The sequence below is a fragment of the Lagenorhynchus albirostris genome, chromosome 12 (assembly GCF_949774975.1).
Source record: "Lagenorhynchus albirostris chromosome 12, mLagAlb1.1, whole genome shotgun sequence".
NCBI lineage: Eukaryota > Metazoa > Chordata > Mammalia > Artiodactyla > Delphinidae > Lagenorhynchus > Lagenorhynchus albirostris.
In genome coordinates, this window is record NC_083106.1 from 39,548,346 (window position 1) to 39,562,285 (window position 13,940).

General features: G+C 34.9%; 1 protein-coding gene across 1 annotated transcript in view; it reads left to right on the forward strand.

The window, feature by feature from the left end:
- TBC1D32 (TBC1 domain family member 32) overlaps window positions 1–13,940 on the forward strand; it is a 183,208-nt gene that overhangs the window by 105,010 nt on the left and 64,258 nt on the right. Inside the window, exons 24-26 of the mRNA XM_060167378.1 lie at window positions 5,985–6,107; window positions 7,433–7,541; window positions 8,290–8,386. Of these exons, the coding sequence (XP_060023361.1) occupies window positions 5,985–6,107; window positions 7,433–7,541; window positions 8,290–8,386 (329 nt within the window). The remainder of the gene's footprint in view (window positions 1–5,984; window positions 6,108–7,432; window positions 7,542–8,289; window positions 8,387–13,940) is intronic.

Sequence of the window (13,940 nt, forward strand, 5' to 3'; positions counted from 1 at the left end):
CTGATATAATTAATGAAACATTAAGATCTGTTTATTAGATGATTACATGATTGAGTAGTAAATGGCACTCATTGTTATCAAGGCTTTTATGCATAATTATTAAAGTATGCATTGTTTTATTGGTGTTTTCGATTTGTTCATTTATTGCACACATGTTTATATTTCTTATAGATATAATGCTATACTTTTTCCCATTATCCACCCAAGCATGACACAAGTTTTTTATGAAATATTAAAAATATAAATCCTGCATAAAATATAAACATAAATTTAGCAAAGTGTTGTAGAATAAATGTCTACATAAAATCCCAGTCAAGTAAACAAAGAGAACTTACTAGTACTATGCATTTGTTGATCATGACTGCCTCCCATCTCCCTAATGGGTAACCACTATTCTGACTTTTATGGTATTTACTACTTTATTTTATATTTTTACTACTTAGTTATGTATTTCCAAAAAAATACATTTAATTTTGTTGCTTTTTGGGCTTTATTTTAGTGGTAGCATAGACTGTATACTCTGTGACATCTGACCTTTTTATATGTAGCATTATGTTTCTAAGGTCAATATTCATTGCTATATGATATTCCATTGGCATGAGTATACTGTGTTTTGTTTATATATTATGCTACTAGCAGACGTTTGAGATACTTATAGTTTTCTAGTTTTGGCTATTATAAACAACTACACGTGGAACATTAGCTACGTATCTCTGTGTGCATATATATACATAATTTTTTTGTGTGTTACAGAAAAGGTATCTAAATATTCAAAGGTATGTTTTTGAACTTCCTATTCTATTCAGTTGGATTTTGTTCATCCTTGTACAAATATTAGATTCTGTTAATTACTATAGCTTTATAATATGGTACAATAATTGATAGGGTGATTGTTCCCACTTGGTTCTTTTCCAGAAACATCGTGGCTACTTTTAGTCCTTTTTTTTCCATACAAATTTTAGAATCATCTTGTCACACAAACCAGCCCACTGGGATTTTAATTATCCTTGGATTGAATCTACAGATAAATAGTGAGTGAACTGACATCTTTATACTGAATTTTCCAATCTGTAAACATTGTATATATCTCCATTTTATTTAAGTATTCTCTAATTACTCTCATTAGGACATTGGGGTTTTTTCATAGGTCTTATATATCTTTTGTTAATTTAATATTTGTAGCCTTATGTTCCCCAGTGTATACTACAGTATGTGGCAATATCACCCAGTGGTTTAAGAGCATGGACTCTGGAACCACATCATCAAAGTGATTTTAGACAAGATTCGTAACCTCTCTATGCCTCCATTTCTTCATATGTGAAATGGAGACAGTAACTCTACCTTCCTTGGAGTTATTGTGAGACTAAATATGTCACATAAATTTAGGACGTGGTAAGCACCATATCTGAGATAAATGTCTGAGACTGTATAGGTATACCAATTATTAATTCATTTAACTATTCTCCTTTAAATGCTTTTAGGTTGTTAGTGGAGCCATTTTGTTGAACTCTTACCACAAACTTTGTGGCTTAAAACATCACACACTTACCTCAGTTTCTCTCTACTTGGTTCTCTCTGCTTGGTTCCTTGTTCATAGTCTTACAAGGCTACAATCAAGGTGTCAGATGGGGCTGTGATCTCTTTTGAAGCTCAATCAGGAAAGTATCTGTTTCCAAACTCACAGAATTTTTGGCAGAATGTAGTTCCTTATGGTTTTAGGACTGAGGGTCGTGTTTTCTTGCTGCTTAGAGGCTAGAGCCCTTGCAGCTTTGTTAATTGAAGTTTGCCCTCAATTCTTAGAGGCTACCTGTAGTTCCTTGCCACATGGGTTTCTCCAGTATGGCTGCTTGCTTCTTCAAAGCCAGCAGAGTAGAGAGACTCCAGCAAGAATGGCATACTGTTCTTCAAACATGCCAGTCATGCTCTCAACCTTCAGTCCCTTGCTCAAGCTGTTTGCTCTGCCTTGGAACGTTTATCCCTCAGATAGCTCCATGGCTTGTTTCTTCATTTCTTTTAGGTCTTTACTCAGGTGTCACCTTCTTGCTGAGGTCTTTCCTAACTACCTTATTTGAAATTGCGTACAGTGATCTATCCCCACTGCTCTCTTGTTACAACTCCTTATTCACTTCCCTGCTTTAGTTGTATCCATGCTGTGTTTTTGTTGTTGTTGTTGTTCACTGTCCCCCTCCTCTAGTGTTTAGCATTCCATAAAGACTGGGATTTTTGTGCATGTGTGTTCAGTGAGGTATCCTTGGCACTTAAAACAGTAATAGGCACTTAGTAGGTATTCAACCAATATTTCTTAAAATCAAGTAAATTGAATTTTATGTCATGGGGAAGGGTAGTTTCCAAATAAACAGTTTTATCATCTTCTGATAATGAACATCATTATTTCCTTTCAGATAGCATTCCTCTTTTTCTTATCTTTTTTGCATTGGCTTAAACTTCTAAAACAATGCTAAATAATGGACAGTTTTGCTGTTTTCATGACCTTAATGGGAATGCTATTTTTTGGAGGACAGGGAGTAGAGAGTGGATGTTGAATCTTAGATTAAGTAGCTTTCAAGCATCTGGTCAGATGATTATATATTTTCTATTACATATAGATGTCATGCATTATATCAGGAGATGTTTCAATATTAAACTATCCTTTTCTTCCTGGAATGAACGGTGCTTGATCACAGTATGCTATTCTTTTAATTTACTGCTGCATCCAATTTGCTAACCTTACATTATTCCTAGTATTTGTAGGATTTTAAAAGTCTTACATCATTTGTTAAAGTGTCTATTTACTCATTCTCTAATGAGAATTCAGTCCAGGCATGGATCTGCTTTCAGAGCTACTCTAATTCACCTTGGATCGTCTAATTGTCCATCTAGAGTCTATAGACTCCTTTTTTCAAATCATAAACTAGAGGATGTTGAGGTTATTTTCATTACCTGTTCACTGATTTAGTAACCTAAAGAAAGTAGAAAGGTTACTAGGTCCTCCCTAAACCTTTATAACTTAAAGCCTTATTACCTAGTTGGTGACAACTTGATCCTTCTTATTTTTCTAACAAAACATCTGAAGTCATCCTTGGTATCTTTCTTATTTTTGCTCCACATATTCCGTCCACCAGGAAATTCTATCTGCCTTTGACATATTTTAAATTCCTCTATATATTTGCATCTGTTTGAATTTTCGTTTGTTTATTCATGCCATTACTACACTTTTAAAATTTTCACAGCTTTGTAATGTGTGTTAGTATCTGGTGTTAGACCTCCTCCCAGTATTGCTTCATTGTCCTGCTGGTATTGAATGTTGCTGTCGGTATATCTGAGAACAGCTTGATTCCCTTCCCCCCAACCCCAACTCTGTTAGTGACTTACCTTTTTCCCTGGATACCCCAGTGGTTCTTTCTCTAAGTCTAATAGCTCTGTCTCAGTGTTGACTCTTTTGGTTCAGTTTACCCTGGACATGCTGTCATGGTTGCTTTTCTCCTGGAATTTGACCAGTATCTCTAAAGATGTATCCTGTTAGGTTATTTCTGTTTTCTCTTCAAGAAATCAGTAGTTTAAATTCTTTATTTTCATTATGTTTTTCACACTCTCATTCTGTTCCCTGTATCATTTATTGTGCTTTTAGCAGCATCTGTTCTTTTTTGCTATTTCTAATTGTGCATTAATTTCTGTGACACTTTTGTTCTTCTGCTTCTTTCCTTAGCTCTGCCAGTTCATGTTTTATCTTTTCTGGTTGTTTTGCTGTTTCTTTCCTGTGCTTACACAGCTCTACTTTGTGCAAAGAGCTTATTGGAGACTACTGCTTTATGAAACTTTTCAGTTGAGAGATAATTGCAATATAATATTCTGTAAGTTATACAACCTGTTGATTTGATACATTTATATAACTTAAAGAATTCACGGACCATTATTTGGTCATAGTTTTGGAGTGTATAATGGCTGCCCTGTGTGTTTGTTATTTGCCATCTGCTCATCCTATTATTTCCTCCTTTTTCTTGGAGCACCTTTGTATGCGTCCTGTGGTATTTGTTTTTGGAGGAGTGTGAGTTCTTTCACCATCAGCTGTTTACATGAGGCTCGTGTTGAAGAGAAGTTATGGTCATGTTCCCAGTTAGTTGAACTTTTTCTGTGGGCCTGAGTTTTCGGTCTGTGTATGTTTTTGTGTTGTCCCTGCCAATCTCACTATGCGTGTAGTCAGTTTTAATTATTAATAATTGTCTCTGTAACCTGTAACCAATAACTAATAATTGATTTGTCTGTGACTCCATGTTCTACCTTGTTTCTTCTATTACTACGAACCATAATAGGACCAGGGATCTTCCTGCCTCTGTCTCGTGTATCCTGTTTCCACTATTGTAAACAGAGAGTTTCATCTGAGTATACTCCTCATTTCTGAAAATTTTGTTTTTATGAATTTTTTTGAGAAATTAATTCTGTTGTTTTTCATGGGCGGCCATGACATCCTTTCTCAGTTTCTTTCCTTCCCATAGTGGTCTTTGCCCAATTTTGATTGCCCTTGACTGTCCTTCAGCTCATTTTGTGGCTAAACATTTTTATGATCTTTTCCTTCCTTCTCAATCCTTGGGGTTATTTCTAGGCTGAGAAAAGGGAAATACCAACTTACACTACCATCTTTAAACTAGAAGTCTAAGTATTCTTTTCATTTTATCTAGCACAAATGTTCTTACTTTTATAAACTAAGTATGGAACATTTCTCTAAATTGATAGTAGATTTTCCCTTAGTTTTGGATAAATTTGGTTATTTTAGCCAGGTTCTGGGGAGTGATGTTGAATTGCCATTTTTGACTGTTAAATGCATCCACCGAACATTTTTCTATTTATGGATGCTATTGACTAGATAAAACATGTGATTGCACCAAAATTCAAAAACTGTAAAAGATATACTGTGAGAAGTATATTCCCTTCAGTCTGTCAGATTCCAACCACCGCCCCCACCCCGCCCAGCTAACAACTCTTACCAGTTTCTTTTTTGTCTTTAGAGAGGGATTCTACGTAGAAACAAATATGTACTTAAATATGTATTCAAATGTTTCTCCATTTTGGTTCAAATGCTACCACTATGCACGTCTTGTGCCTCTTCTTTTTTACTTAACATACCTTGGAGATAGTTCCTGTGTGACTCAAAATGCATTCTCACAGTTTTTGGTTGAATCATGATCAAAACAAAATCTTCACATTCATTTTATTTTTCTTTTAATTTATAACTTCCTTTATCCCCTCTTTTTTTTATGAACATTTTTTTTCCAGAAGAAATATATAATGTGTAGTATTCTCCAAATTCTGGTTTTTGTGTTGACTGTTTCCCTCTTGTGGTGTCTTTTTACATATTTCTCTGAGCCTTGTATCAGTATAAACTGATAATGAGATATCTAGGATTGGTTAGTTTCAGGTTCTGTTTTTTTGGCAAGAATATTTTGTAGATGGTGCACTCACTGTACATCCTCTTGCATCACAATAGGAGCCTCATGATTTCTACTTTTAGTAATATTAAGATAGATCATTGTGTTTTGGTGTTCTCAGCTTTATCTGACAATTATAAAGTTAGCCATTGACATTTCACCTAATAAATATTTCCTGGATTGGTAGCAAGATGATTCTGTCATTCCTTCTGTATTTAATTGAGTAAAAAGTGGTGGCAATTTGTAGTTTTTATAGATTTGCTAATGTTCCCTAATTAATTTTTAAATTAAGTATCAGTTGAGAATAAAATTTATTATTCCTAGATGTAGATAAATTTTTAAACTAGATTAGAAATAACCCATGGTCTTTAAATGATATTTCAATTAGAAAATTTTTTGAGGTCAATTATTCAAAATGATTAAAAATATATCTGAAATAACTACCTGATTTTTCTTACAAAATTTTTATTTCCATTTCTCTTGGTTTGAGACACCAAGAAAGTTTCTAAACTTTTAGGATATATTTTTGAAAATCTACTTTTATTGTTCCTTTTTATTTAGGTTATTAAGTGTGGTATGCTGTGATCTAGATACTCTTCTCCTATTGGAGGCTCAGTATCAAGTATCTGAAATATTACTAAATGCTCAAGAAGAAAATACCTTAGAGACCTCTGACAGTCACAGGTAAAAAAATAATAATAATAATAAAATAATTAAGAGACAATAACAGCTTTCTTTACAGATGTTCTGTTGAGGCAGTAATTTTCTGTACAGTTTATTTAATGTTTTTCCATTATCTGAATTCAGTAGATTTAAGTAAGAGTAAAAGGCAATAAAGCATAAATGTCACAGTTAAAAAGATTGTAGACAATGTTCTTGGAGACAGCTTACAGAGTACTACTTTTTAAGTTTCTGTTTAGTTTTTTGTTTTTTAGTTAAGTCCTAACTTTATTAAGTTGTATCAGCTTTAAATTCAGACTCATGTGAAAGATGACTCATTAAACAAAATGTTTGATTTTTGTGTCCCTTATAGAGGCAATTTTTACTTCATTCTCTTAATTATGTTAGTTCATAGTTATAAATTCTGATTATTGCAAAATGAGGTTATGGTAATATCTTGAAAACTTTTTTCTATTAATATGTCATACTTACTATTACCTTGATTCGGTTGACATATCTTGAACACACATTCAATAGCTGGCATTGTTTTTGTGTCTGTAATTTAAAAAAAGTGTGGCTCCACTCTAGCTAGACCTTGGAAAAATAGTACAGAATACCAGGCCACATTACTGAATACTCTAGGTTTGATATAGAAGGATATTATTAACAGCTGCAGGAAGTGTGGAGGATACAAAGTGAAGAATTTGAATTAAGTCACTGGATCTAGAACTTAAGGGAACTTTGGCTAAGAATGTGGTTTCCCTGGTGGCACAGTGTTAAGAATCTGCCTGCCAATGTAGGAGATACGGGTTCGAACCCTGGTCCGGGAAGATCCCACATGCCACGGAGCAACTAAGCCCGTGTGCCACAACTAGTGAACCTGCGTGCCACAACTACTGAAGCCTGCACGCCTAGAGCCTATGCTCCACAACAAGAGAAGCCACGGCAATGAGAAGCCCACGCAAGGCAGAGTAGCCCCGGCTCTCTACAACTAGAGAGAAAGCCTGCGCACAGCAACAAAGACCCAACGCAGCCAAAAATAAATAAAATGAATAAATCTAAAAATGTGATAGAGTTGGTGTGGAAATAATGCACATCTTAATCCCATTTCTTTATAACATGTGACATTTATCAAGGAAATATTCTTAATCTCATTCATCTCATTATATGAATTATATCTCCAATTCTTTGCTCTGTAGCTAAGAAAGCTGTAAGATAAAAAGTGAATTTATTTTTCAGACTCTTCTATAGAAATTGTATTGCTTTTTTCTTCTACTTTCCACTGACATGATCTTAAAATAAAATCATATTCAATTAAGGCAGTAACAATTGATATATTTATTTTTCAGAGATTTTATAATTGATAGCTTATCAGTGGAGAGAAATCATGTTCTTGTTAGAATAAATCTTATTGGGGGGCCAATGGAACGAATTTTGCCTCCAAGGATACTAGAGAAGGTAAGTGGGGTAAAGAGGAGGGGGGAATGTTTTTCTGACATTTTGAAGCAAGGTAGCCAGCTCAAGTGACAATAAACAACTTCTGAATATCCACATCACAGAATTGAACTTTTGTTACTAGAAAAACTTTAGGATGCAAGTAAATACTTTCTAATGAAAATAGCATTCTTCAAGGCAGGGTGTCTTGAGTGGTAGTTTGTGTTGCAGAGTAGGATATTCTTTTATTAAAAACTTGTCATTTTCCTTGTGTGTCTTTGAACACATATTAAAATTTTTTCACTTTTAATATCTTTCCCCTTCATGATACCTGCTTTTTATTAGATGACTAATTCTCATTGTGTTTCATTGGCTATATTGAGTACCTCTCGTTTCATCAGTATCCATAGAGTTTGGTTTTCTCTTGAAGGGTTTTTTTGTTATTTTTACTGTTGTTTGTTGTTATATTAAGTACTTCACTCCAAGAATGGTGAGCTAGAAATGATTGACAGCATAGGAGAAATAGTTTTGTGAGCAGTCTAGTTGCTACAACAAGTTATCATATTTGTCTTTAGTACTTATTTAACGTTGTCTCTATATTTCATTTTAGTTAGTATCCATTAGAGTGTTGAATTACGATGTCAGATAGCTTTTGGTTAGTTATGCTACAACTCTGGAATTTATGAAACAAAAGCCAATTTAAGTGATATTTCAGAAAGTCTTAAAATTTAATATTAAACTACTTCCTAAAGTCATCTGTCTTCTTTTTTAGGGTGATGATCCATATCCTTGGCCAATGTTTTCATCATACCCTTTACCAGACTGCTATTTGTCAGACAGAGTTACGAGAAATGCTGATCTAAAACAAGGTAAAACATTTACCATCAAGTGCCATGTTTTACTGCTTTTTATTTTTGTTATAATTTGAAAAAAGATAAAGTATTATGAAGGGAGATTAATACTATTTTTCATTCAGCTCATATACCTGAATCCATATATGTCTGTTTCTTTGTAAGTTTTCATGATTTCACATGTTCCTTACTAAATGAATATTTGTATGATGCTGAATAGTTCTTATCAGAACCTTTTTTCTGCTTTAAAAAAGGGAATTAGTGATTTTCGATGAATTAATTCTCGATATGTAGAACTTTATTCCACAGATTAATATTTTTTAATATCTGTGTGCCATACGTAAGTCCTGTGTGCTCAGGACTTAAAATATAAATGTTATATAAATATAATAAAATTAAAATTCTGATATTTATGACCTTTTAGGGAATACATTCAAGTAATTAGACAATTGTATGGTAATACCGTGTGATAGGAACTAAATATATAGAAAAATGTGTAGCCTGCTAGGGTAGCACATAAGCGGATGCTCTTCCAAAGAGCACTGAGTTTAAAGTGAGACGTGAAGTAGGTGTTTTCTGGGTATTAGAAGAGCATTTTTGACAGAGGAAACAGCAGTGAGACTAAAAGGAGCAAATTATGTTAAGAAACATGAGTAGTTCAAGGATGTATGAGATTTGGACTGTGAGGACAAGAGTGACCAGAGGTAAGTCTTAGGCAGGTAAGCCAAGTTCAGCCGTAAGACCAGGGTACCTCAAGTTCAGGTATTTAGACTTTATCGTAAGAGCAATAAAAATTCAAGCAGTTTTTAGACTTGAGAATTCTAAGATGAAATATGAAGATTTTAAACCATTAATTAGAGAAGTTAAATCTTAGTATCAACATGATCTCCTTGTACTATCAAACTTGCATTGGAAAGAAATAACGTATATAATTCATTTCATGTAGGTTAGATTCCACAGAGTGGTTGTTGAGAAATAAGAAATTTTTCTTCTGTGTGAGGCTTCATAAGCCACTTACTTTTCCCAGTGTTTACTTGCCTTAAATCAATCAATAGAGGCCATCAATTGATACATGTTTTTATTTCTATCTAGTGTTTAAGATATACACTGTGTATCTCACAATTGCATGGAGACAAATTTCTATTTGTTTTCTGTCTACCTAGGTTAGGGAAAGAGAATGTGAGGGATTTTTAAAAGTTTTTAATACTTGTCTTTTTAATACACTTTTAAAATTTTGCCGTATGTTTTTCTCGTGTGACCTAATTCAGAGATGTGGGAGCAATATTAAGTATTTTTCAAGAAGAAACTCTTAAAAGAATATCATTTTGGACTCTTACCACTGACTTGCATCTTTCAGTGAACCCAGTCTTTTATGTCTTCCTCTCCTACTTTCAGTCTTTTTAATCAGTCTTTATATTTTGTCATTCTGTCTTTAGGTTTCATTATGTATTCGCCTCCTCATTCCTTTATTCAACATGTTTCTTGAGTGCTGATTATCAGGTACTTCACTAAGCACCGGATATAAGATGATGTATAGCATATGATCTATTCTTCGTGCCTCAACCATTCAGCCCTTTTCCTTGTTACCATATAGCATCATTACCTTTGCTAAATTTCTCTTGGAAACAAATATATCTTTTCTTTTGAACAGCAAATTCATTCATTGTCAGTCTTACTTTGTGACTGCCATATTAGATAGTTTGTTTCTTCAAAGTATAATAGTTTGATAAAAAATATATGCTTTATTTTAAAATGACCAAGGCAGACAAATCAGAAAGTAAGATTAAATGGATAGTTCCCTGAGAAGGAAAAAAAAAAAAAAATCAATTCCTAGGAATCGGTGCTCAGAGGAGTATAATTTTTTCCCCTGCTCTACTCTTATAAGTGATTTAGAAAAGGGAGTAATAATAGCTTATCTGTCTAGCCCAGAAGATAACTGCAGAATGGTTATTAACCTCTAGTAAGCCTGTAATGCTGCCAGGCAGTCATATAGTGTGTCCACAGGTCCATTTACTCTCCTAGTCTCCTAGATGACTGTTTTCAAATATTCTCTTTCATCAAACCTTCCTAACCTCTTCCCAATCTTTCCTATCAGATGATAACTCTGTTTCCTTTTTTTTTTTAAACTGAGGAAATAGAAACAGTCAGCTTCCATGTGCTCCTGATACATGTCAGCTCACTCGGCTGCATCTGTGCCAATTTAGATTTTGTATTACTATGAATAAAACTGGAAATGTTAATTACAAAGTCCAGTTTCTCCATTTGTGCCCTGCATTCCATCCTCTTTTTTGCAAAGATATTGCTTTTAACAGTTCTCCCTTTTTCTTTATTGCTTTTTTTGTGGGTGGGGGTTGGGTGTGGATCTCCACTATAGCTTTCCTACAGGCCAGCAAGCATGCTGTTAATTTTTCCATATTTAAAATATCTTCTTTTGAATTTACTTTCCCCTCTCTACAATCCCATTTCTGTCCTCCTCCTGCAAAATTCCTTGAAGGAGTTGTCTAATCTTAATATTGTAGTTATTCTCTTTCCATGCTCTCTTGAATCCACTTGAAAGCTAATCAGGCTTTCACTCTTACCATTCTACCATGATTAAATCGACAGGTCAGATCTCATCCTCATCCTACTACACCCAGCATTAAAACTTAAAATGTTTGGGACTTCCCTGGTGGCGCAATGGTTGAGAGTCCGCCTGCCGATGCAGAGGATGCGGGTTCCTGCCCCGGTCCGGGAGGATCCCACATGCGGCGGAGCAGCTGGGCCCGTGAGCCATGGCCGCTGAACCTGCGCGTCCGGAGCCTGTGCTCCGCAACGGGAGCGGCCACAACAGTGAGAGGCCCGTGTACCGCAAAAAAAAAAAAAAAAACAAATAAAACTTAAAATGTTTGATGCCTCTCTTTTTTGAAACATTTTCTTATTTGGCTTTCAGAAAGTACATTATCTAATTTTCTTCCCCCCTGCTGCATTTCTGGCAAATTCTTCATCTCTTTTGTTGGATCTTTCACATCTGTCCAACCTCTAAACTTTGGAGTGCCCCAGGTCTCAGTTCTTTTTTTTTTTTTTTGTCTGTACTTATTCTTTTGGGGATTTTGTCTAGTCTCATGACTAAGATACCGTCCAGTACACTCTGATTTATATCTTAAACCCATATTTCTACTTGACTGTGTACTCATATCAGTTTACTTGACATCTTTACTAGGACGGTTAATAAACATATCAAATTTAACACGTCTGAGATAAATTTCTGATACTTGGTATTCTTCCTCATTTCAAAAAGGACAACTTTATGCTTCCAGTTCTTTAGGCAATAAACCTGAAGGTTTTCTTTGACTCCTTCTGTCTTCATAACCCCACATCTAATGTGTCAGCAGATGCTCTTGATCCTTCATATCGGAAATAAAACCACTTTTCACTCATCTACTACCACCCTCGTCTCTCACCTGTATTATTGTAGTAACCTGTTCAGTTTGTTTCCAACACAGCAGCCACAGGAATGGCTACTGAAATGTGGGTTGGATCATTTAACTCCTCTACTTGAAACCCTCTCATGACTCCACTATAGCCTACAAGGCCCAACTCATTTGTGCCTGCCTTTCTGTCACATGTTCTGTTTTAATTTAGTACAATTTCAATTTTCTTTATTTAACTTCATATTTTCTCACCATATTGGACAGCAACTTCTAGCTGCCTTTCTGTTTGTACCTAAAACACAAGTGTTTGAATAAGACATTATTCTCAATTTAACAGCAGTACCTAATACTTCCTCCTAATACTGGTCCTGGCATTATTGTGGTTCTTGTTAAGCAGGAGAGAATGATCTAGGTACCAGTCAGTGGATAGCCAAAGAGGTACCTCAGGAAGCGATTTTGCGTAGGTACGTACTGAGTCAAATATGAATCAAATATATGTCGTTCTGGTATTGCTGATGTATCACTCACCCTATACTCGTAGAAGAATGGCAGAAAATGGGAGAGGAAATCAGAAGCATGTCTGATTTTGATAGTATGTAAGAGAATACAGTGATGATATCTCTGTAACCTCAGTGAGAATAATGGAGCCAAATGTATTTCTAGCAGATACAAGTCTAAATTGAAAGTAATGTTCCTGGTTAAACTGTTCAATGTTAAACATTAATTATGCATTTAAAAATACTGTTTAAGCAGGCTTCCCTGGTAGCGCAGTGGTTGAGAGTCCGCCTGCCGATGCGGGGGATGCGGGTTCATGTCCCAGTCCGGGAGGATCCCACATGCCACGGAGTGGCTGGGCCCGTGAGCCATGGCCGCTGGGCATGTGCGTCCAGAGCCTGTGCTCCGCGACGGGAGAGGCCACAACAGTGAGAGGCCCGAGTACCGCAAAAAAAAAAAAAAAAAAAAAATACTGTTTAAGCAATACTTTAAGATACAAATAGCTATTTTAAAAGCAAGCGTTCATATACTTGCTTTTTAGATTTAGAGGTAATAATTCACTGATTCTGATAGGTGTTATTCTAGTCATTTGCACTTCAATATTTGGGATATCATTTCACCATTGTGGAAAAAATATCACTGTAGTTGTGTGCACATGGTGACATTCACCTAATTTGTCTCCCAACTTCTAGATTTATCCTTCTTGCTACACTTAGCATTTCCTCATCTGTTAAATTGCCTCTTGTTAGTTCCTTGGCATCGGTGTTAGCTATTAGATGATTTATCTTCATCTGTGAATAAGAATCTTGAGACATCATTTGGTTCAGTTATTTTTTTGTATTCATTTTTAGGGTCACCATATTAAAATGTAAAAGCCCTTTAAAAGCTGATTAATATTATTTATGTACATATGTCACATATGTGAACATACCTAAATCATCATACATAAAAATCTATTCCAAAATATCATCTCTCTGTTATCTGAGAGTTGAGAAAAGTAGGAAGAAATGTGTTAGTATGGTAACTTATTGTTCCTGTGCAGAAAATAAGAAAGAAGGAAGGGGAGTCGGAGAAAGAAGAGTTTGTATGGTGGTTAAAACCAAGTACCTGTTAGCATGCACTACTAGAGATTAACTCATTCCTTTCCCATACGAAGCAGGAAGATTGTGAGAGAGCAATCTGTTTTGTTTTGGTTTTGTTTTCCTAAGCTAAAATTAGATCTCCCAGGAGTTATAACATCCCTAGCCAGTAGTATACGTTCCATTTTGATGTGTTCAGGATGGGTACTTCTTTCTCTAAGGAGGAAGGGAAATTCAGTACTTCCATACTGGGAAATAAAAATAGCTTGAGGAGTTGGATAGTGTACTCTGGGTATTGAAAGCATCAGAGAGAAATATCTTAATAAAATGAAAAATAAGCTCTTCTTACTTCCCTTTCTAGCATCTTCTATTCACTTTATTTTTTATTTTATAATGTTTATTCAGGCTGAATTATAAAAATCAGCAGTCTAGATTATGCCTGTATCCTATATACCTTACTACTGTAGAATTTCTATCTTTATCAAGAAACTGGAAATATATTTACTTCGTTGGGGCTGGTGTCTTCAAAGTGGAGAGTAAGTTGTTGGTGGTGGTGGTTTTTGTTTTTTCTTTGTTTGTTTTTTGTTT